This window comes from Myotis davidii, unplaced genomic scaffold (assembly GCF_000327345.1).
Source record: "Myotis davidii unplaced genomic scaffold, ASM32734v1 scaffold169, whole genome shotgun sequence".
In the NCBI taxonomy this organism is placed as follows: domain Eukaryota; kingdom Metazoa; phylum Chordata; class Mammalia; order Chiroptera; family Vespertilionidae; genus Myotis; species Myotis davidii.
The window spans coordinates 1599452-1625465 of record NW_006383005.1 but is presented as its reverse complement, the minus strand read 5'-3'; the positions used below and the strand labels follow the sequence as shown (position 1 = coordinate 1625465).

Sequence of the window (26014 nt, the reverse complement as noted above, 5' to 3'; positions counted from 1 at the left end):
GGTCGGTCTCTCTCTCTCCAGATATATATGCATGTGGGAACCAATGATGATATATTATGCTTTATCATTTCCTTTTTCCCACTTAATCTATAGTGAACATTTTCTACTATCCCATATAATAAAAGCCTAATATGCAAATCGACCGACGGTGGAACAACTGGCGGAATGACCAGTCGCTATGATGCGCACTGACCACCAGGGGCAGACGCTCAATGCAGGAGTTGTCCCCTGGTGGTCAGTGCACTCCCACAGGGGGAGTGCCGCTCAGTCAGAAGCTGGGCTCATGGCTGGCAAGTGCAGCGGCGGTGGTGGGAGCCTCTCCCACCTCCGTGGCAGCGCTAAGGAGCAGCGAGCCAAGTGGTAAGGAGCAGCGACCAGGCAGTTGGTAAGGAGCGAGGAGTCCCAGACTGTTAAAGGGATGTCTGAGGCGTCCTGGACTGCAAGAGGGCGCAGGCTGGGCTGAGGGATCTCTCCGCCCTCCCCGCCCCCCACCCTTCAGTGGATGAATTTCTTGCACTGGTCTCTAGTAATAAATAAATAGATAGATAGATAGATAAATAGATAGATAATCTATGTAATTATTTTGAATGTATTGCCTTAAGAGAAACAGTTTGGAGGGGAAGATTCTGAGTCTGATTTTGAACATGTTGAATTGAGTGCTTGTGAGGAGGATATATTAAGTAGCCCATAGGATACATTGATCTTGAGCGCAAATATAGGTTGGGTTGAAACTGTAAATTTGGAAGTCATCATAGTGTCCATCTTATGTCATGGGAATGAATGAAACCACCTGAGGAGAACAAGTAGAGAAGAGGCCCAAGGATCAGGCACCTGGGGAACTTCCACATTAAAAAATTGGATAGAGAGTGAAAGAGATGGCGAATAGGATTGAAAATAGGAGGCCCAAGTGATAGGGGAAAACCAGGACAGTATAGTTTCATGGCAAACAAAAGTAGTATTAAACCTTTTGTGTAAATAAAAAAGAAAACTCAGATGCCAGTCACCATTTTTAAGTACACAGAAACGCAATACCCCTTCAGTGGTTTCAAAAAGCAGGGCTGAAAGTGACCTTTGAGGCAATTACATTTCTCAGGTAAAAGTGCCACAATTGCTTGCCATGGTGTCTCATCTACTGAAATTCCTTGGCGAGGAGGCATTTTCAAATGCAGTTTGGGACAATTCCTATATTTAGAACAGCTGGTTAATTAAGAAGCTGAATCAAACTACTGTTAAATTACCATTTTCCTCCTTAAATGAAAGGTTTTGGTCAAATTACCAGTGGTTAAACTGCTTAATTAGGCAGTTGTTTTAATTGTAAAATTTATAAGTTTGAAAGCCTCTGATTTTGATAAGTTCAACTGAATCCCTCCCTCTTTCATGTCATTAATCTGGGTTTCCTGCTGTCACATTAACATTGCAGCCTCCTGAGAGAAAAGGCAACTCTTTTCACTGAAGAAAATAAAACCCCAGGGTTTTAAAAGGAGGCTTTGAAAATCTCTCAGCACAATTACTGCATGTAATCATGTAGTGACTTCTCCCACCTCACACCCCTTCCTGTATATATGCCAGAGCCACTGTCCTTCAATGTCCTTGCTTACTAAACTCAATTATTTCTCCTTCAAAATAGTAACAAGTGTATATAGTAGGGCTATTCAGGAGGAAAAAACTGGGGTAGCCCCAGCCAAGAATTAATTACGGGACATTCTCTCCATTCAACAGACTGCATGTCCCTACTCAGCACCTGGCAAATAGTATGTGCTCAGAAGTGTAGGTTTACAGTTGGTTCTCACGACTGTAAACTTACTTTTGCCCACCCCTGTAGTGCTTCGTACATAGTAAATACTTTTTTAAAAATTGTGTGTGTGAAATGAATAAATGGTTGAATTAATGAAAGAGAATAACTTAATTAGGTCAATGTTTTAGAAAGATTAACCAGTAAGCTCGCAGTGGTCGGCAAACTGCGGCTCTCGAGCCACATGCGGCTCTTTGGCCCCTTGAGTGTGGCTCTTTCACAAAATACCGATCTCTGCACATGGGCCACGAAGTTTCAATTGCACTGTACATGCGCACCCGCACATGGTATTTTGTGGAAGAGCCACACTCAAGGGGCCAACGAGCCGCATGTGGCTCGCCAGCCGCAGTTTGCCGACCACTGCTCTAGAGGATAGAATAGAGAGGGGGATATTTTGAGATCACCAACAATAACTTAGCCAAGATTACCATTTGAATCTCCTATCCCTTCCATCCATACTCCCTCTCCCTGCTCCTTTTCCACACAACAACCAAAGTGATATTTTAAAAACACATCAGACATATAATTTCCCTGCATATGGCTGTTCAGTCTGAAATCCAAACCCTTAACAAGGCCCAGTGTGGTGTGTTCTGACCCACTGCTCTAGTCTCTGATCCTCTCCATGCCCCTCTCACTTTGCATCAGCCACACTGAAAACCAAAGCTGTGTCCCACATTGAAGCCTTTACACATGCTGTTTCCTCTGCCTGAAACATTCATCCTCTATCTTTTCACTTAATAAACTCCTCCTTGCCTTTCAGGTCTCAGTTTATTTTATTTATTTTTTTGAATAGGTAATACATGTGCATGGAACAAGTTTTAAAAGCTACAAAAGAATATAAAATAAACAGTAAATGTCCCTCTCCTCCTGCTTTCTAGCCACTTCCTCTCCCTAGGGATAAACACTATTACCATTTCCCTCTGAATTCTGGTCTCAGTTCACATGTCATTTTTTCAGAAAGGCCTTCTCTGATACTACAATCTAAAATAGATCCTCCGAGCCCTAGCCGGTTTGGCTCAGTGGAAAGAACATCAACCTGTGGACTGAAGGGTCCCAGGTTCGATTCCGGCCAAGGGCACATGTCTGGGTTGAGGGCTCCTCCTCGGCCCTGGTTGGGGCATGTGCAAAGGCAACCAATCACTGGGAAAATATCCTCAGGTGAGGATTAAAAAAACAAACAAACAAACAAAAAACAACAGGTAAAATAGATCCTCCGATTGTATTGCCATAACCCTCTGTGCTTTTTCTTTTTATTATCTCAATTTGGAATTTTATATTTATTTTGTGACTGTTCCATTAATGATACCTTTCTCCCTCGAGATTGTCAGCTCCATAAGTGGAGTTTTGTTGGCCTTGTCTACTTTTTTGCTGTTATTGTTAATCCTCCCCCAAAGATATTTTTTTCCATTGATTTTTAGAGAGAGTGGAAGGGAGGGGGAGAGACAGAGAGAGAAACATCAATGTGAAAGAGACACATCAATTGGTTGCCTCCTGCATATGCCCCACCAGGGCCGGGGATTGAGCCTGCAACCAAGGTACATGCCCTTGACCAGAATTGAGCCTGGGACCCTACAAAGCCTGTAGTCTGCAGGCCGATGCTCTATTCACTGAGTCAAACTGGCTAGGGTGGCCTTGTCTACTTTTATATCCCCCACTCTTGGCACAATGCCTGGTATATCATAAGTATGCCTTTTTCTGTAAACTCATCTCTTGCCAGCCTGGTCCTCCTGTTCTGCCTTGAAATTCTCTCTGGCTCTTCCCCCTCTATACCATGTTCTCTCCTCACTAACTCGTAGTCATCCTTCAAGTTTTACTTAAAAGCCACCTGCTCTAAGAATTCTTTCCCAACACCTCAAGTCTAGCCTCAGTGCTCCTCCTGTGTATGGCCCTGCATTGGTATTACTGTTTCCCCACTAGATCATAGGTTCTTTACTGCAGGGACTGTGTCTTCGTCTATTCTTATAGCCCCAGCTTCTAAAGGCATTGCCTGGTACCAAGAGTCCTGCCATAGATATTGGGTTGATTACACACTGCATAACTCTAGTGTGTGCCATTCACGTGGTATAATTGTCACTGGTTACCCTGATGGGAAATAATAAATATTTATTAAGTGAATGAACATGCTTTGAAGAGTTCAGTGCTTTTTCAAGGTCATGATGAAAGCTTGTTGGATAAGATTAATTTGCAAGGCTCTGGTCTGAGGACCACTGTGTATTCATCGGGAGGATTCATCAGCTTCTTGGGTGGGGTCCCAGTTTGCAGAGTTGGAACCCGAAGACTCAAAGGGTCAAATGTCTTAGATCCAGAGAGACAGAATTGGGACAGTGGCTAAGAACACACCCCAAAATACCTCCTCCTTCCTTGTGTGTTTAAACTCTTACTCCTCTTCCAAGGATTCAGCTTTTACCTCTCGTGAACCTATTGCCCTGCACCCTTCCCCACTGCTGCCCCCAAAGCAGAGTTAGTTGTTTGTCCCTCTAGGCACTCCCTACCTTGCACTCATCTCCATTTAAGTATTTTGTACACCATAATATAATTATCTGCTTTCCCATCATCCTTGCCCAGTATACACCAAGTGTCTAAAACTAGATGATTTTAAAAACGTTGTGGAAATCTATGATTGTCCTCATACCTAGTTATATCTGCTACCTGTCACTTTCTCTGTACAATCTGTAGAAAACTTCAAAAGAATTATTGCTTGTGGAGGGACAAGAGGAAATGACAACCCTGTGAGAATTTATTTTGTCCCTATACCACCAGTGGCTCTCACAGGAGAGAATTTCTCAAAGAAAGATAGGTAATGGGACTGGAAATAGTCCAGTGGGCAAAAGGAGAGAAATGGTGGGGAAAACTGAGTTAGCCCAGGATAATAAAATAGCTCTGGTTCTTTAAACCAAATAGTCCCAGTCTTGCAATGGAGAATTTGCCTACTCACCTCCTCATATGTGATCTGTTCCTGGAAGAGCTTTGAAACACATTTGTCTTATTTTCTCTCTTTTAGGTGGTATTCTATTGAGTACCAGCCGGCACTATAAGACAAAGCCCACCCATGGCATTGGAAGATACAAGCACTTAATTCAAGAACAAGAGGTAAAGGGGGCAGGGATCCTTCAGAAGAGGAGAGTGTGCAGCTTTTGCAAACACCCAAAGATCAGATCTGCATAGGTTGGCTAGTATTGGAGCTAGAAAGAATAGGGGGTCATCCCTCAGTCCTCTCCAGTTACTTAGTTTCAGTATTATCCAGAGTGGAGATGTTTCTACCAGGTCCCAATCTCTTCCCTAGGCCAGGTTATCATAATGAAAAGCAAATGATTTAGTTTATTATTTGTGATACTTTAAAAAATATCCTAGTACTTAGTACTAAGTTCCTAGTTCCTAGTACTTAGCTCAGTATGGACCTCACAATGGAAATAATACATCCAGTTTAGCTGAGTGAATGGTGGTTAGTAGAGGTGTACTGCCGTTTTCAGCCAACTAGCTGAGTTTTATAGTATTTGCAGATTTAAAATATGTATGTGTTCCTTGAATTCATTATCACAGGGAATTGGGAGTTAGTTCTAATTATTATAAGACTAGAGGCCCAGTGAATGGCATTTGTGCATTCAGGGGGGTGAGGGGTCCCTTAGCCCAGTCTGCATCCTTTGCAGTCCGGGAGCCCTCAGGGGATGTCAGACTGAGGCTTAGGCCCGCTCCCCATGGGACATCCTTAGTGCTGAGGTGGGCCACTGAGCTCGCCTGCCGTCACCCCGGCTTGTGGCTGAGCGGTGCTCCCCCTGTGGGAGCGCACTGACCACTAGGGGGCAACTCCTGTGTTGAGCGTCTGCCCCCTGGTGGTCAGTGTGCGTCATAGCGACTGGCGAACCTCCATTTGGTCGATTTGCATATTAACCTTTTATTATATAGGATAGGATTATTTAGCCTACTTCTCTGGCTCCAGCTGCAAGATTGCTTCTGGGTAGTTAGATTTCTGTGCATGTGCAGAGGATTTTCTGGTGGGGTGAACACAACACTGGCCTGAAAGTCAAAAGGTCTGGCTTTGAGTCATGATTCTATCACTTCCTGTAAAAGGTACAGTTAAGAAGATTTTGCAGTTCTACTGAGGAGTCTTCAACATTACTTTTGGTTCTTGGGCTTATTTTAATGTTCCCTGTAACCATGCACATCTCCCATTGCCTCTCTCTCCTTGGCAAAAGTTAAATACCACTGTACTTGGGCTTCTGAAGCCACTAAGCTTGTCATGTTCTCTTAAGCATCATCCTTATATCGAGGAATTTCACTAGAAGAACATTGCCATGTCCAAGGCTTGTATTAGGCAGCCTCCCAGCAGGAAACAGCCCAACTAAAATTATTTGTTTGTAGTGGGAAGTGTACGCAATTGGGAAACAGGAAGGTTATGTTCTAGGCTTGGTTCTGCAACTCATTAGCTTTATGACTTTGGATAAATTAACCTTAGTCCTCTGGGCATGGTGGGCCCTGAAATTTTATGTAAAATGTTTTCTAATTGTGACTTTTTCTGAGAAAAGAGTCTGTAGCTTTTTTCAGGCTCTTCAAAAATGGTTGAGAAACTCCAGATTAGAATGTCTTTAAGAGTTTTTAGTTTTGATATCCTGTAACTCCATGATGCTATGAAATATTAATCAAACGCCTACTATGTAGTAGGCATTATTGGGGGCGACTTGCCTATTTAAACTGGGTTGCAATAAAATTTTACAGGTTGAATGAACAAGATCTGGTTCATGCTCAGAGGGACCTGGTAAGCCATTAGAGATAAGACGTACGTGATTATGTTCCCAAGCAGAAAATGACAAGTGCTAAAAGGAAGATATAAAGTACTATTAAATACCCTGGCTGGTATCTCAGTTGGTTAGAGCATTGTACTGATATATCAAAGTTGTGAGTTTGATCCCCCTTCAGGGCACATCCAAGAATCAGTCAATGAATGCATAAATAATAATTGGAACAACAAATTGATGCTTCTCCCTCTCTCTCTCTAAAAATAAATAAAATAAAGTGCTACTAAAAATCAGAAGAAAGAGTGATTTACACCCCTTCTGAGTTGTGACACCTTAGCATAGTTGTTGCAGTTGTTTTATTTTAGGACATCCCTCTTCTAAAAGTCCCACATAAATTAGCAGGAAATGAAATTGGTTTTGTTGGGGGGCGGGGAGAAGGTGTGTTTTTACTAGTAATGTTTTGGGATCTTTCATCTTAAGATAATTTTCTGCATATGTCATGCTCCAACACACTCCTTAGCTTGGTATAAAAGCAAGTTTAATGCCATATTTAATGCCATCTGTCCCCATCTTTCTTTCTAGCTTCTTCTGCTATCTCATGGAGAACATGCTTTAACTCCATTGGGCCTCTTGCTTTTCATCCAAATCACCATACCATTTCAAGGCCTCCCACATGCCGTTCTCTCCACTTGGAAGACTTTTCCCCCTTTTTCACTTGGTTAATACATCCTCAACCTTTAAATCTCAGTGAGAAGTAGGGTGAGGATGAAAAAAATGTATCTTCCCTTCTAAGAAACCTTCCTGGATTCCCTGCACTGGGTTACTTGTCCTGCCATGAGCTTCCAGAATTCCTGTGCTTCCTCTGCCCTAGGACCTAATGCTCTGTTTTAACCGTCTGTTTTGGTGACCACCTCCCCTTCTAGATGGTGAGCTCTATAGGGTAGAGGCCATGCCTTCTTTTTTTCTGTGTCCTCACTGTCCAACACAGGACCTGGCATCAGATAGAGGGCAGTAAATATTGATTGAGCTAAACTGAAATGTGATTATTGAAGCTGCCCCAAGGCTTTAGAAATCAGAGCTGGCAAACACCACCCACTATCTGCAGACAGCTGGTTGCAGATGACCTTGGTGGCTGGAGGGGAGTTATGCGCCCTCTGCGTGCAGTACAGGCTTTTCTCTGAGGTCGTTCATTGTTCTGGGGTGGCTAGCACAGTAGTGCTGGATAGCAGGGAAGCTGCTGCAGGCTCACTTCCTGCAAGGACAACACAGTGAAAGTGCTGGCCTTCAGAGGCTCTGTCTCAAGTTCCAGTCTCCGGTACCCCACTGGGGTACTGGACTGGAAAAGCTAGAAGGCATCTTTGTGGTCCCCCTTTTCTCCTTAAGTCTAGAACCTAGAAAAAACAAGTAAGTTTTTTCCTCTCTGGGTCTCAGGCTGGGCCCTCTACTCTTTTGAGCCCCACATCCCTGAAATGAGAATTAATTCTCATGTACAAAGTGCCTAGCCCTTGTCCCATTTCTGCTGGTATAATCTCTTCACTCCTCCTTCCAAAGGTCCCATACTCAGTCTTAAGACCCCTGAACCTTGGGAAGGAAAATGCACACCTACCTCATCTCAGCTTTCCTGGGCAATACTAGTTTTACCTCCTTTTTTTCTTTCATGGCCTGGTTGGTGCCCATCCCTCCACCCTGTGCCCTTTTCCTTGTTGCTTCTCTGAGGAGTAAGTGATAGGGGAAATGAAAATGAGGCTTCCTCTTGGGTGATAACATGGGAGATGACAGCAAACCATGGGGTTCCAAGTCTCTCATAGCATGACCCAACCTCCTTCTCAGTGATTTTTCTTCTTGCATCCTATGCTTCAGGCCCATTTCTCATGCACCCATGCTGCCTCATGTCTCTGCGCCTTTGCACATGCTCCTTCCCCTTTATGGAATGATACTTTTTTTCTTTCATCTGTAAGTCCCAGCTTGACTCACGGCAGTGAGAGATCACATTTTAGAGCTTATCTGCAGACCTCATTATTCTTTCAAAGGCCTTCTTTATTCTGTTGAATGTAAATGCTTCAGAGTGTTTAGAATTATTTTTATTTGACAGAAATAAAAAATAATATAGTCCTTCATATTTATATAGTGCTAGGTCATTTCTCCCAAGACAACTTACATACTTGCCCTCAGCTGTTATACTGTCTTCAATCTTGGGGCAATAGCAGCCCAAGTATCGGAGAATTGTCAAGAGAAAGGTGTGGGGAGATGGAACAGAGGCAATATAAATTGCTGTCAATTTGTAGTTGTTATATATTCTATTTTCTGGCCCTGGTGTATCTTTTGTAACATAGGTAATTTACTTCCTTTTTATAGACTAGCCCCTAGGACTCAAGATAACTTTTCTCTGGGAAGCTTAGTGAATGTTATTTTTATTGTTGACATAGAGGAGACATCTGCCATTTCTGACACCTGCTTATTTTGTTGTAGCACCTCAGGTAGGTTAGCTCTGTGAGGAAAGTGTGGCATCATTCCTGGGAAAATCAGCGGCTCAGAATCACTTTATGGTGACAGTCCTAGCTTCCTGGGAACAGAAAGATTGGTTTTGCCAGTCCAGTGACTATAGGGCCAGGCATGGGTTATAGGACTGGCTTAGATTCCTATAACCCATGTCTATCCCTATAGTTGGCTCAGGAATAGTTGTTTTAAACTAGCATCCATGTTTTCCCTGAAGTATAACTCCTGTAACTCATTGAAAAGAAAGACCATCATTGAGCATCTACTATGTGCCAGGCACTGTGCGGAACATAGATGATTCTCAGGTGAATGAGACACAGTATCTACAAAAAGTAGACAGTGGGCTGGGAAAGATAGTGCTCAAAAGTGTAGCTAAATACACATTGTAAGTACTTTACTAGGTAGAATGAATGAAGTATCAAGAGAACAAAGATAAAGAAGCAATTCTCCCTGAAAGGGTCAGTGAAGGTGTTAAGGAGTTCAGTTCAACAAACATTTATTAAGTGCCACCTGTATTCTTACAGTGAGTATATGAAAAGACCAGACAGTCCTCCAGGAACATCCAGTTGCGTGGGGTAGCTGGAAACGCCAGGGCTGTAAAGTTTCCCAGGGCTTTTCCAGACACAGGGAGAGAGACTCCGGTGAAGGCCCGACGTAGCCTGTGCCATTGAGCACCCTGATCTCCAGCCCACTGGAATCTCATTCTGCCTTGCCTGTTCTGCTGCATGACAACAGTGTCAGAGTTTTAGATGGATTCATATTTGATGTGATGATAGTAATGATCCCATTCCATTTCCAAAGTGCTTTCACATACATTATCTCAATGTCTTGCACACCATATGCCCTCAGAACAGTGGTGATCCTTGAATCCCTCCTCAAGTTTACTACTAATGTAATCTTCTATACTTTAGAAAGGCATTAAGTTAATGGATATAATTTTCTAAATTTCAAAATTTTCTCCCATCAGTTTTATTTGATAAAAACAAATATTAACAGAGAAACATATTATGTTTTCATATTTTTTGAGATGCAGAGAACTCCATTTATATAATATTTTCTTCTAGTGAAATTGTTTTTGTTGTGTATGATGAAAATATGTTGATGAGTATTTCATGTTGTTTCACAGAGAAAAACATGATTTTTTTGTTGGCTTTTTGCAACCAACAAATTTGAAAACCAGGCCTTTTGATTCACCAACTATCCTGTGAGGTAGACAGGGTGGAAAAGGAAACTGATGAGCATAAATGATTTCTCTATGACCATATGGCTAGTAAATGACAGTACCAGAATTCAGTTCAGTTCAATTCAACATTTAATATTGGTGGGCTCTAGGAATAGAGAAATGAATGTCATGTAGTACCTTCTTATATGAACTGAAATAGTGGTTTGGCTGCCATAATAGATCCACTTAATCAAGGGCTTAAATAAGATAGAAGCTTATTTCTCTCACCTAAAAGTATAAATAGATATTCTTCCAGCTTTTGGTTTTGCCACACATCATATCGCTTCTGTCTCATATCTGAGATGGCTGCTCCCTCTTCAGCCATGTCTACATTCCATTCAGGAGGAAGGGGTAAGGGAAGGCCACATAACCATGCCTCGTTGGGAATGTACATTTTATTATGAATGGTCATGTGCCCAGCTAAAACCCAGCAGTTCCACTATCAAAGGAAGAGGAGGGAACAGATATTGAAGAAACTGGCAAGCTCTGCATACTTTCCTTAAAGGATAAGAAAGAAGTTAAGATAAATGCTTTGAGATTAGACAGACCTGAGTTAAAGATTTGGCTCTGATGCTTCTTAGTTGCATGCCCTTGGGTATGTTTGCTTAACTTTTCCAAGTCAGTTTCCTTGGCTTAAATAGGGAATTATACTTCCCAATGTTGTTGTGAGGAGTAAGTTAAATAAGAGAATTTTAAATACTTAGCACAGTGTCTGGTACAAATAGCCTGTAAGTGGTGATAATGATGATAGCATTAGTTTCTCTTTTTATAATCCCATAGCACTCTATTATCCTCCCTTGAAACATTCATCTCTTTATATTATTTGTTCTGTATATGCCTTTCCTGATAGGTTGCAAGCTTCAGTGAGCAGAGACTATGGCTATATTACTATCATATCCCTAATGATAACCCTTATCTGACCCATCACTAGTGGTCAGTAAATATTTGTCGAATAAATGAATACATGTGATAAATGATAGTAGTGTATTAAGGAGTTGCTGTGGGAACACAGAGTAGTGCCTAACTTTGTCTGAGGAATCAGGGTAGGCTTTCTGGAAGAGCATGAGCTGAGTCTTAAAAAATGAATAGGATTTACTCACCTTAAGGGTATGGGGTAAAGAGTCAAACACTTTAAGCCCTAATCGGTTTGGCTCAGTGGATAGAGCGTCAGCCTGCTGACTGAAGGGTCTCAGGTTCAATTCCAGTCAAGGGCATGTACCTTGGTTGTGGGCAACATCCCCAGTAGGGGGTGTGCAGGAGGCAGCTGATCGATGATTCTCTCTCATCGATGTTTCTAACTCTCTATTCCTCTCCCTTCCTCTCTGTAAAAAAATCAATAAAATATATTTTTAAAAAAGTGTCAAACACTTTACAGGGAGGGGAAACATTCTGGGCAAAGATGAGAAGACATTGATCCTGGAGATGCAGTTGGGAAACTTTTAATAGTTTTTAATCCTGGTGTTTCAAATGGACACTAGGGGATGAGGGTACATGAAACCCTGAGGAGTAGGCAGGTCTGGATCAATCTTTTTAAAGATACCACTTATTAGCCCTGGCTGGGTGGTTCAGCTGGTTGGAGCATCATCCCATACACCAAAAGATACCATTTATTGAGTAACTACTATAGACTGCTCACTGCCCTTTCAACTGTACCCATCTGAGATGGTTTTTCTTGGTTCCCCTTAGAGGTGTAATTAGCATGGTACAGCAAGGTAGTTTGTTCCATGGGAAGCGGGCTGCTCTTTATGATTAAACTAGAGGCCCAGTGCACGAATTCGTGCATGGGTGGTGTCCAGCCGGCCCACCCTAATCGGCCGATCGGGCTGGGCCAGGCAGGGGCAGGGGCCATGGGCAGTTGGCCGGTCAGCCCCACCCCTTGGTTGAACTCCCAGTCGAGGGGACAGTTTGCATATTAGCCTTTTATTATATAGGATTGAGAGGATCTGCTCTTTCAAATGTGTCTTTTCTTTCTCTCTGTCCTGTAAGCTCCTTGAGGCCTGGGACTATTTTCTATTTCTTTGGTGTCTTTTCTTAGAGCAGTTGAATCAGCACTTTGCACACAGCAGGTGCTTAATATTATTTTGTAAGGCATACCAATAGGATACCAGGAGCATGCTTACCTCTGTTTTATAGTAATCATAGTTCTATGTACATTACTCAACCTTTTTAAAAGATACCATTATTAACTACTACATATTAGATGCTATAACTAATATATGCTGGGCTTTTAAAAACATTATTTCATTTTACAAATGGTATATTTAATTTAATCATCTGATATCATGTGGTTATTAAATGTGGTTATTAAATTCTCCTAGCCTCCCTTCTTTTCCTGCCTGGCTCTCCTTCATGTTTAAGGAATATAAGACTCAGAGTGATTAAATGACTTCCCCAAATGGCTAGTAATTCCCAAAGCCAATATTTGAACTGAGGATGGTCAGAATTCATCTAATGTCTATGCTATTTCCATTTCATATAACTTCAATATTTTCAGCCTTACAAGAGCCTTAAGTGTTAAAGATGAACAAATTGACACCTAGAGAGGACAGTCAATGGCAAGTACTGACTAAGCAGGCAGGATTTGAGTCTATTTTCTTTGGCTTCCATCTAAGTCTGGTGCTCTTTATGCACCGCCACCCAGTGAGTGCCAGGTCTTGTTTGGTGTGTCTTGTGAGTGTGCCACATTGAGTTGTAAACATAATCACTTGATTTCTATGCACCTTCCAGCTCATTATGGGCTGTTCAGAGTACCATCACCAAATCATTCAAGATCCCAAGTGTAAATTTTTATATTTCCATTGGCAGAATTTCTGGAAGCTGAATATACATTCAGCATATCAGCCTTTTCATTTGAGGATGATACAATGCCTTCCCAACTTTCCCACCCTCGAGGATGCCACTTATAGTGATACTATTTGCAGAAGTTAGAGGAGAGAGCCTGAGCTGCTAGACACAAAGTGGTTACCTTTGTCATTTCCTTACTATTGTAACCTTAAGCCAGTCATTTCCCCTTTCTGGGCCTCAACATTCCCTTTGTGTAAAATTAGGGAGGGGAGGAAGGAGAGACTTAAATCATCTCTAAGATCCTTCCCACCTATAGCAGCCTGTGATTCTAATAAGACTCCTTCCTCTACCTGCTCTTTCCCAGCAAAGTTTCCCAGTAACCTGGGCAAGTCACGTGCCTTCAGAGGACCTTAGTTTTCTATCTGTGAGACAGGGTAATAATGTGGATATTTCTGTATAAAAATGGTTTAGTAATGTATCCCATGGTTCGTTTTGGGGATCATAGTGCAATCCTGCAAGGATCTAAGAATGGCCACCCGGGCCACCCCACAGTGAATCCAGGTCATTCACAGGAGTACCAAAGTTTGGTGGTGGACAGTAGTCCATCTTCCCTGCCACCTTTCTCCTAGCCTCCCTTCTTTTCCTGCCTGGCTCTCCTTCATGTGCGGTCAGGGTGGCCTCCCCAAAACACAGCTCTAGTCATGTACATCCATGGCAGTCATGAAGGCCTGAACTCAGGCATTTAGAAAATAAAAGAAAGGAATGATGTGAAAAAGATTATGCAGATAAAATTATAGGAATTAGTGACTGATATTCTGTGCATTCAAGCTCTTGCTGGTTATTCTGTGCCCTGGCTCAGAACTGAAATCTAATATCACAATAGGCTCCTGATGGTGTGGATCGCTCCAGGCATATCTAGGCCAACACGGAAAAGCAAGAGAGATGCCAAGAGGGATACTGGAATCAGCTTTCTTTTTTTGTTCCCCTAAAGTGACACCTTTGAAAAGCCCTGGCATTTCCCTGGTTAAGAAAAAGCTCCTTCTCTCTGTGCTGGAAAATTTCAGCCGCTCCCCATTTCAGCCGCATTCCTACTCAGCATTCTTCACAGATCTGACTGCAGTGCTGGCTGTCAGGATGAAAAGCCTGGATTGCCGCATTTGGCCACGGGTGTGGTGGCCTCTGAAGAGAGAGCTAAGCTGCTCCTTGATGGTTGGTCTCTAGAGGGGACTGTCTCACTCACTGCAAACTGGGGACCTTGGGGTGAACACCACTGTTAAGAACTTCAGGAATGCAGAGGCTGCAGCGGAAAAATCCCTGCATTTGGCGGGGGAGGGTCAGATCTAGGCTTTAGTTCTAGGATCTATCCTGACTGTCTGTGTGACTCTGGGGGACTTATTTAATCTCTCTGGGCTTCATATTCTTCCCCTGCAAAGATGAAGAACTAGGACAAAATCATCTCTAAATGCTGTCCTGTTCTAAAATTCTAAAATAGTGCACCATTGCATATTTTCTCTGCCAGGCCCTGTGTTAGATCTGAGGAATATAAGAATGAAAATAGCCCTAGCCAGTTTGGCTCAGTGGGTGGAGTGTCTGCCTGCAGACTGAAGGGTCTCGGGTTTGATTGCCGTCAAGAGCACATGCTTGGATTGTGGGCTTGATCCCCAGTAGGGGGTGTGCAGGAGGCAGCCGAGCAATGATTCCTTCTCATCATTAATGTTTCTATTTCTCTCTCCCTCTCCCTTCCTGTCTGAAATCAATAAAAATATATATTTAAAAAATGGAATGAAAAAAGTATTAAAAGTTAATATTTATTGAGTGCTTAGTGCCATAGATTGTATTAACCACTTTACATACAGTGTTTTCAGTTCTCAGAACACCCTTGTGAGATCAGGCCAGTCATCAGTATTACTGGCCTCATGAAAGGACTGTCTGAGTCCTCTCCCTGCTTCCCCATATTGGGCCCCTGCTCTCTTAGACTGACCTGGAGAGCAGTGATGTACGAGAACTATCCCAGGTGCTCTGCCAGGAACCACTCTGCTGTGGCAGCCACTAGGCCGCTGGCTGTTAGATAGGGATGATTACGGCATGTAAATAGAGATAGATTTGCTTTCCTTTCTTTGAAAAAAAAAATTATTTCTACCAAACTTCAAATTTATTATAAATCTCCAGTAATTAGGACAGTGTGGTTTTGGCTCAAGGATAGACAAATAGTCCAGTGGAATAGAATAAAAACTACAGGAGCAGATCCACATGTCTGTGGATACTTATATGATGAAAGTGACATGCAGTGGTGCTCGGTTAACTGCACTGGTGATCATGTGGGGGAAAAATGGCTCTTGATTCCTATTTTATACTATATACAAAAATCACTTAAAAAATGAGCTGTAGATCTAAATGTAAATGTTAAAATCATCAAACTGCTAGAAGATAACATACACGAATACCTTCATGATCTTAAGGTAGACAGATTTCTTAAACCAGACACAAAAATCACTATAACCACAAAAGAATGAATAAATTGAATTACATTAAAAATTAGAATTTCTGCTCATCAAGATACACAAGTAAAAAGTGCCAGGGGCCCTAGCCAGTTTTGCTTGTGATTGAAGCGATGGCCTGCAGACTAAAGGGTCTTGGGTTCAATTCCTGGTCAAGGGCATGTACCTGGGTTGTAGGTTTGATTCCCAGCCCCAATCAGGGTACGTATGGGAGATGGCTTGCTCTTAATTTTCCAGTCATAGAAATAAAATCCTATATAATAAAAGCCTAATATGAGAATTGACTGAATGGCGGAATGATCGATGCACACTGACCACCAGGGGGCAGACACTCAATGCAGAAGCTGCCCCCAGCCCGCAGGCCCCAGGCCAGCCAAGGCAGATGCCAGCAGGGCCCCTCTCTACCCCACCCCCTGATCACCCCACTGGTTGGCCCACAGATCAGCCCTGATCACAGGCCAGGCCTAGGACCCTACCCATGCATGAATTTCATGTACCTGGCCTCTAGTACTGAAATAAAATAAAGTAATTCAGAAGTAGTATGTTAAAAAAAAAAAAAAGTGAAAGGGGCTCAGCCAGTGTGAGTGGTTGAGCACTGACCCATGAACCAGGAGGTCACAGTTTGATTCCTGGTCAGAGTAGGTGCTCAAATTGCAGGCTCGATCCCCAGTGGGGGCCATGCAGAAGGTAGCTAAATGATGATTCTCTCTCATCATTGATATTTTTAATTCTCTCTGCTTCTCCCTTCCTCTCTCTGAATCAATAAAAACATATATATTTTTTTAAAGTGAAAGGGGAAGCTCCTGAGAGGGAGAAGATATTTACTGAACAAAGGAAAAAACTTCTTCAAATTAATATGAGAAAGGCAGATGACCCAATTTTAAAAAATGGGCAAAATATTTGAATAGGCAGGTAACAAAAGAGAGCATCCAAATGGCTAATGAACATATGGGAAGGTTCTCAGGCTCAATAGACTTAAAGGATATGCAAGTTAAACCCCTGATTCATTACTACTTCATACCAACCAGAATGGCTCAAACAAATTAGAAAAGCTGACTATACCAAGTTTTTTAAGTGTTAGCAAGAAGGTAGAGCAATTAGAACTCTCACTTGCTCTGGTGGGAGTCTAAATTGGAAAGCACTTTGTAAAGCTCTTTGAGAATATTTACTAAAGATGAACATATGCATAATCTGTAACTCATTAGTTCAGGTACTAGGTATATCTACAACAAAATTGCATACATATGTTCATTGAAAATATATACAAGAACATTGGTAGCAATGCTCTTATTCATAATGGCCCCACACTGGAAGTAACCCAAATTCCCATCACCAGTAAAAAGGATAAATAAATTGTAACACATTCATACAATAGATTAGGAAAGAACTGTTGTTTTACCTAATATATGATGAATCTTACAAACATAATGAATGAAAGAAGCCAGACACAAAAGAGAATATAGTGAATCCTTTCATTTTTGCAAATTTCAAAAAAGAAGCAAAATAACCCTCTGGTTTTAGAAGTCAGAATAATGGTTACCAATTTGGGGGGCAGGAGATTTTTTTGGGTGTTGGTATTTCTTGTTTAGGATACTGATTAAACAGGTATTTTAACTTTGTGGAAATTGATTGAGATGTATAATTATGCATTTTTCAATGTATGATATGACAATAAAATTTTTACTAATTTTTTAAAAAACAGTATATTCTAATTTTGAATTGATAAAAGATTCACATTATAAAAAATAATAAAGGCCCTGTACACAAAATTTGTGCACTTGCAGGGGGCAGGTCCCTCAGCCTGGCCTGCACCCTCTCACAGTCTGGGAGCCCTTGGGGGATGTCTGACTAATGGCCTAAGCTGTCAGTCGGACACCCTTAGCGCTGCTGCAGAGGCAGGAGAGGCTCCCACCACCGCCGCTGCACTTGCCAGCCATGAACCTGGCTTCTGGCTGAGCAGCGCTCCCCCTATGGGAGTGCACTGACCACCAGGGGGCAGCTCCTGTGTTAAGTGCCTGCACCCTGGTGGTCAGTGCATAACATATAGTGACCGGTCGTTCCGGCATTTGGTCAATTTGCATATTAGCTTTTTATTATATAGGATAGAAGGGAAATAGTATAAAAAGTCTCCTTTCCACCTCTATGCTCCAGCCATCCAGTTCCCTCACTGGTAACCAGCCAATGATATAGTATATTTATGCATCCTTTTAGAGATATTTTTTTGGATATACAAGCAAATAAATATCTATGTAATTACACACACACACACACACACCCCTATTCTTTTTGCATATATGGCATACCTACCCTTTTTTATATGTATGACATGTCTAAACATGTTATTCTACAGTTTGCTTTTATCATCTAATTTATTTTAAAGGCGTTGCCATTTCAGTACATAAAGAAATTTCTTTTCCCTTCTTACAGCTGCATAATGTGCTTGTAAATGGGTGTTCCATGATTTATTTAACAAGTTCCCCCTCTTGATGGGTACTTATGTAGGTTTGATTATTTCTAGTTGAGAAACTTTCTTGATGGAAGGTGAGTCTCAAGACAAGTTAATTGTAGAAGACAGTCACTGTATTTATCTTAAAGTAATGCCAGCAATATTCCCTTGCCTTTCATTGGCTGATGTCACAGCCCAGACTGGCAAGGGAAGCTGCCCATTCCTTTCTAGGAGAACTTCATTTTGTAAGTACCGAAGCCTGAGGAAAAAAGTGGTAAATTTATATGAAAGATTAATTTTTAAAAAAATTTTTTGTAAAGTTAGAATTTCTTATATAATAGTTTGATTTATCTTCATTCTCTTTTTGTTTTCTGTTTAGCCCAAGAAGAAGAAGAGAACAGTGGAATTGAGAGCCATTAATTTGGGGACAGATTACGAATATGGGGTTTTGAACATTCACATGACTTCATATGACATGGCCCTGGCAGAGAGTTATGCCCAATATGTTCACAACCTCTGCAACCATCTCTCCATTAAAGTGGAGGAAAGGTATGAAGGCTGTCATATTGTATGAAATATTCTTGGCGTGGGTAGCATGCTCTGCTTTGTTGTTGATAAATGAGGTTTTGAGATATAATTTACATGTGGTAAAATTCACCCTTTTTAGATATACTTTGCCACAATCAAAACATAAAAGTTTTATTAACCCCAAAAGTTTCCTGGTGCCCAGGCATAGTCAATCTCCGCCCCTTTCTTTCCCTTTCACATCCCTGGCAACTACCAATTGATTTTCTGTCCCAGTTGTACATCATGTAAGTAGAATCATACAATATGTAGCTGTTGTCTGGCCTCTTTCACTTGCCATAATGTGTTTAAAATTTATCCATGTTTTTGTAAGTATTTTATTACTGAGCAGTATTCCATTAAATGGTGATTTTAATTCACCAGTTGATGTACTTTTGGATTGTCTCCAGTTTGTTGGTAATTATTAACAAAGCTGCCGTAATCATTCTCATACAGGTTTTGTGGGTCATATGTCTCCTTTTCTCCTGGATAATTACCTAAGATTGGGATTTAGGGATTGTATAGTGAATCTATGTTTAACTTTGTAAGATACCGCCAAACTGGTTTCTAAACTAGATACACCATTTTTGCATTCCCACCAGCAATATATGAGAGTTACAGTAACTCCTTATTCTGGTCAGTACTTGGTATTGTCACATTTTTTTGAAAGGTATTCTAATACATACATACTGGTATCTCACAGTGGTTTTAATTTTCACTTCCCTAATAAATAAATGATGTTGAGCATCTTTTCATGGGCTCATTTACCTTCCGAATATCTTCTTTGATGATGTGTCCAAATCTTTTGTCTTCTTTTAAAATTGGGTTGTTTTTTATTACTGAATTATTAAAGTTTTTACAATCTGTTTTTGGATACCAGTTCTTTTTCAGTATGTGTTCTGCAAATATTTTCTCCCAGTCTATGGCTTATCTTGTTACCTTTTTATCTGAGTCTTTTAGAGAGCAGGAGTTTAAGTTTGATGAAGTTCAATTTACCAGTTTTTTCTCTTGTTGTTCATGCTTTTGGTATCAGATCTAAGAAATCTTTGCCTAATCCAACATCACAAAGATATTCTCCTATGTTTTCTGGTAGAAGTTCTATAGCTTTAAATTTTACTTTTAGGTCTGTGATCCATTTGGAGTTATTTTTGTATACGGTGTGAGATATGAGTCAAAGTTCTTTTTTTTTTTAAATATACATATCCAATTGTTCAAATACCATTTGTTAAAAAGATTTTCTTTCTCCATTGATTTTTCTTAACACCTTCTGAAAGTCAATTAACCATGTATGTTTAGATCTATTTCTATTCTCTATTACATTGATGTATATATCTATGCTTACACCAATACCACAATATCTTGATTACGGTAGCTTGATTATTGAACTAAAACTTCGTTCTTATTTTTCAAAATTATTCTGGCTACTCTAGGTTTTTCATAAACATTTTAGAACTAGTTTGTTGATTTCTACTGAAAAGAGCCTGATGGAATTTTGTTAGGATTGTGTTGAATCTGTAGATAAATTTGAGGAGAGCTGACATTTTATCTATTTTAATTCCTTTGATTCATTAAGATGGTATATGTCCCCATTTATTTAGGTATTCTTTGCTTGCTCTGCTTTTCATTTACTCTTTGGATTTGTTGGAAAACTGTAGGAGGGGAGAACTAACATTTACTCACTGTCTGCTCCAGGCCAGGCACTTTACATAACTTACCTCAGTGTTTCAGAAAATGTGGGATGCCCTTTTAAATTCTCATTCAACTTAATATGTCAAGGATAAATTCTTTGTGTGGTTCTGGTATGTTCTTAACACCACTCTAACACTTCCTAATCTTTATAACAGAGAGGCAACCTCTGGTTCACGTCTTTGGCTACCAATAGAATTTAGCTAGAATTTTATAACATTATTTTGTTTTCATTGTATTTATTTTTAACTTACTTTCTACTTATGACAGCTGATACTGGTTTTCCATTTGTAGTAGGAACATAAAGTCAGGTTTATTGATATATAATTTACATTCAATAAAAATTCAATGATCAATTTCTGAGTTTTGACGAATACACACAGTAGAGAGTAAATACCATCATAACCAAGATATAGAACATTTTCATCATCCCAAGAAGTTCCCTCCCCATACCCCCAATCCCTGGCAAATACAGATCTATTTTCTGTCCCTATAGTTTTTGCCTTTTCCAGAATGTAATATTAATGAAATCATACGGTATTTTTCTTTGTGAATCACATACCTCTATCATGTCACTTAGTGCTTTGGGCTGTAATCGTCTATTCATGTGTCAGCTCCCCTCCCCACTGACTAGATGGGGACTGTGTTCTTTATTTCTTCACTTAAGATAATGTATTTGAGATTTATGCATGTTCTTGCCAGTGTCAAATTGTTTGTTTCTTTTTGTTGCTGATAAGTATTTCATTGAATGCATGTATGTTTATCCATTCACCAGCTGAAGAACATTTGTGTTGTTTTCAGTTTGGGGCAATTGTGAATAAAGCCACTATAAACATGTACAGGTTTTTGTGAGAACTTAAGTTTTCATTTCTCCAGGAGTATGATTGTGGGATCAAATGGTTAAGTGTAATTTATGTTTAAATTTATAAGAAACTGCCAAACTGCCAAATTGGCTGTACCATTTTTTCCTCATCAGCAACATGAGTTCCAGTTGTTCCACATCTCAAGTTTCTTTTTCAAATTAATTTTAAGTGTGTTGACTTAAAGAAAAATATTTAATAAATAATACTTGGGGTGGTTTGCCATTGTGACAAGGTAGTACATGGCACAATATATGGATATAGCAAAAATTATACTCTTTCTCACTTGACAGATATTAATATACTAGAGGCCCATTGCACGAAGATTCGTGAAATAGGCCTTCTTTCCCCTGGCTGCCAGCACCAGTTTTCCTCTGGCACCCGGGACCCAGACCTTCGCTCTGGTCACCTTCTCTCTGGACACAGTCTTCACTGTGGCTGGAGCCTTCAGTCTTTGCTCCTCACTCCAGCTGGAGTCTTTAGTCTCCGGCCAGAGCTGCTCCTGTAGCTCCTTCCAACCCCACCTTCCCCTCATAGCTTGATCACTGCTTCGCCTGCAGACCTCACCGACGGGCTCCTGGGTCCCGGGGGGCTGCCTTGCCTGCGGCCTGGCTTTCCGGTGGCTCCTGGGGTCACACACGGGCCTGGATGGCGGCTCCTGGTGTCCCGCCCTGCCTGCAGTATGCAAATTAGCCGCCATCTTTGTTGGCGGTTAATTTGCATATCGCACTGATCAGCAATAGTGATGGTAGCGAAGGTACGGTTAATTACCATGTTTGTCTATTATTAGATAGGATTCTCATTGTACAGATGAAGAAACCAAGTCTCAGAATAGCCAAAAGTCACAGAACTAGTAAATTGCCTGGATTTAACCTAGTTCTGCCTGACTCCAGTATTTTTAATTCTATAGGATCTTTTTTAAAAAATATAGAGAGAGGAAGGGAGTGGGAGAGATAGAAACATCAATCAGAGAAAAACATCGATCAGCTGCCTTCTTCATGCCCCCTACTGGAGATCGAGCCCACAACCAGGGCATGTGCCTGACTGGGAATTGAACCAGCAACCTCATGGTGCATGGGATGATGCTCAACCAACTGAGCCACACCAGCCGGGCTATAAGGTCTTATTTTAAGTCATTAAGCCAAATATGAACTTTTGAACCTTTATAACTTAGAGTATAATTGTGCTAAATGTGCTATTTGGAAGACTGTATAATAAGGTGTGATTTTATCTCTAACAGCAGATAGTACTTCAATTGTGTTAGGCCTAAAGATATGCTCTATCTATTTCTGATGCCCCAGAGAGTCAGTTGTTCTTTCAGCACTTGACACGCACCTCTATCATGTCACTTAGTGCTTTGGGCTGTAATCGTCTATTCATGTGTCAGCTCCTCTCCCCACTGACTAGATGGGGACTGTGTTCTTTATTTCTTCAGCACCTAGACCAGGGCCTGCCTGCCACATGGGGAACATTAAGCCATTGCTGAAAGAATGACAGGTTCTTCAATATGACTATACAATCCAGCTGTATGGTATACATTTCCTAAAGTTTAATGACAGTGCTTTCAATTAATTGATTAAAATCTATTGATTGAGCCCTTTCTTGCTCATGTGGTAAGCACTGTACTAGGCATTTTAACTGGATAATACTAAGGTGAAAGTTCTTGATTTCAGGGATTATATGTACATGTGTGTGTGCACACAAGCACACAGAAATAATTTTAACATAATGTGGAACATGGTAAGTGAAAGTTAAAGTACAGTGCCAGTTCAAGAAGCAGAATAGTATAACAATTTAGAGCAATACCTTTCCAAGTAGTACTGCACGAAGATATCAGAAGCTTATGCCAAAATGTGCATTCATGCTTTGCTTCCTTCATCAAAAAAGTCTTGCTATTAAAAAAAATGGTTGGCTGAGTTAAATAGTGTGTTTAGTGACTGTTGCATGCTCCTTATCTTTTCCTGGACTGATACCATGCAGTCTGCTCACCAGCAACTTGTCTCTGGACCACACTTTGAGTAACACAGTACCAATTCTGGAATCAAACTACCTGATGTAAATTCAGGTTGTACCAGTTATTGGCAATATGACCTTGGGAAATTCTGAATCTCAGTTACGTCTTCTTTATAAATGGGATGATAATTTTCTTATTTCTCTGAGTTCTGAAAATTAAATAAAATAGTATATGATAGCATTTATTTTTTTTTAATATATTTTATTGATTTTTTACAGAGAGGAAGGGAGAGAGACAGAGAGTTAGAAACATCGATGGGAGAGAAACATCGATCAGCCGCCTCCTGCACATCTCCCACTGGGGATGTGCCCACAACCCAGGCACATGCCCTTGACCGGAACCGAACCTGGGACCTTTCAGTCCGCAGGCCGATGCTCTATCCACTGAGCCAAACCGGTTTCGGCTATATGATAGCATTTAGCAGAGAATGACATACTGCAACATTCTAAATAATAATAATTAATGAAGAGATTTTTTTTTGCCGTAACTGGTTTGGCTCAGTGGATAGAGCATTGGCCTGCGGACTGAAGGGTCCCAGGTTCGATTCCGGTCAAGGGCATGTACCTTGGTTGTGGGCACATCCCCAGTAGGGGTTGTGCAGGAGGCAGCTGGTCGATGTTTCTCTCTCATCAATGTTTCTAACTCTCTATCCCTCTCCCTTCCTCTCTGTAAAAAAAATCAATAAAAATATACTTTTTTAAAAAAAGAGATTTTTTTTTCCCAGCTGGCAGGGATTAGGGGTAGCTTCTCAGAAGTTGTGATAGAAAAGAAACATTAAATTTCATTTACATAGTGTCATCTTACCTACAGTGAATCAACTCCCTGGAATAGTGTTTTAAATTTTCAGGACTTTTTAAAAGATGCTGTTTTTAAAACCCAGCTGTAGCCCTAGGCCTTTTGGCTCAGTAGAGGGTCAGCCTGCAGACCTAAGGGTCCTAGGTACAGTTCTGGTCAGGGGCACGTACTTTGGTTGTAGGCCCCTCCCCAGCCCAGGCCCTGGTCAGGGCTCGTGCAGGAGGCAACCAGTCGGTATGTTTCTCTCACATCAATATTTCTCTCTTTTCTTCTCATTTCCACTCTCTCTAAAAATCAATGGAAAAATATCCTCGGGTGAGGATTAAAAAAATAAAAAGAATAAAACCCAGCTGTGGAAAACTCTGGCTGTATTTGGGTAAAGGCAGGAAGGCAGTAGCATTTGTTGAGCTACCGTCAGCCAGCCACTCTGATAAGTACTTTTTTTATATATTCTTACTTAATTCAAACAAGCACTTTATACATAGTGAATCAAAGCTCAACTCTGGAGCCAAACCATCCAGGTTTTACTTGTGCTCTGCCATATTCTTCTTCTTTTTTTTTCCCCAATATGTTTTTATTGATTTGAGAGAGGGGAGGAGGGGAGAAAGAGAGAGAGAAACATCAATTGGCTGCCTCCTATATGCCCCCTCCTGGGGATTGAGCCTGAAACCCAGGCATGTGCCTTGACTGGAAATTGAACCAGCTACCTTTTGGTGCATGGGACAACACTCAACCAACTGAGCTATATGAGCCAGGGCTACCATATTCTTATTGTCTGTCACTGGGCAGTTTACTTAACCTCTTTGTGTTTTAGTTTCCTCATCTATGAAATGGAGTTAAAGTACCTACCTAAAAAGACTATAGTAAAAATTAAGGGAGTTGATATATTTAAAGTGCTTACAACAGTTGCCAGCAACTCTTGGCTGCTATTATTATTATTATTATTATTATTATTATTATTATTACTAGAGGCCCGGTGCACAAAATTTGTGCACGAAAGGGAGGGGGATCCCTCAGCCCGGCCTGCGTCTGGGCCTAAGCCAGTGATGGCGAACCTATTTGCCCCTAACTGCCCTCTCCTTCCAGCCTGGTTATCCCCAACTGTCCTTCCCTGCAGGCCTGCTTGCCCCCAACTGCCCTCCCCTGAAGGCATGGTCGCCCCCAACTGCCCTCCCCTGCAGGCCCAGTCACCCCTAACTGCCCACCCTTGCCAGCCTAGTTGCCCCTAACTGCCCTCCCCTGCAGGCCTGCTACCCCCAACTGCCCTCTCCTGTAGGGCTGGTTCCCCCCAACTGCCCTCCTCTGCAGACCTGGGTCCCCCCCAGCTGCCCTCCCTTGCAGGCCTGATCACCCACAACTGCCCTCCCCTGCTGGCCATTTTGTGTCCACATGGGGGTGGCCATCTTGTGTGTTGAAGTAATGGTCAATTTGCATATTACTCTTTCATTAGATGGGATAATTAATTAATTATTAAAGCCTGCCTACGGCCATCTTACTTAATAGTAGACAAACATGGAAATTGACCATCCCTCCGCTACACTCACCAGCCAATCAGGAGAGTATGCAAATTAACCCAACAAAGATGGCGGTTAATTTGCATACGTAGGCGCAAAGCGGCAGAGCAAAGACTGAAGGCTCCAGCTGGAGCAGCGAAAACTGAAGGCCCTGGGCCCGAGCAGCGAAGGCCTGGGTCCCGGGTGCCGGAGGAAAACCGGTGCTGGCAGCCAGGGGAAGGGAAGGCCTATTGCACAAATCTCTTCATGCAACGGGCTTCTAGTATACCTAATAAATGGCAAGATCTGGATTTGAACCCACTTTTTTTTTCTCTCCGAATTCTCAATTCCTCCTAACTAGTACTCCACACAGCTTTCATTGTGATGTTTCTCGAATGGAAGTAAGATCATGTTACTCCCATAGGTAAATTCCTTCCATGGTTTCCCATTCCTTTAGGATCAAATTAAAGGTCCTCACTTGGCTTTATACCAAGTGCCCCAGGGTGTCTGGGCTTGCCTCTCTTGCTTTAACTCATACTTCCTTCTCCCTTCCCCTCCAATTACACTAGCTTTGTTTTTGCCCCTTCCCACCCAAGGACCTTTGCATATGCTCTCCAGAGCATCATACTCT

The 26014-nt window shown here is 41.4% G+C and overlaps 1 protein-coding gene across 1 annotated transcript in view; it reads left to right on the top strand.

The window, feature by feature from the left end:
• Positions 1-26014, top strand: part of MRPL48 (mitochondrial ribosomal protein L48) — a 49294-nt gene that overhangs the window by 16720 nt on the left and 6560 nt on the right. The window contains exons 4-5 of the mRNA XM_006777940.2: positions 4794-4882; positions 18351-18520. Coding sequence (XP_006778003.1) covers positions 4794-4882; positions 18351-18520 — 259 coding nt within the window. The remainder of the gene's footprint in view (positions 1-4793; positions 4883-18350; positions 18521-26014) is intronic.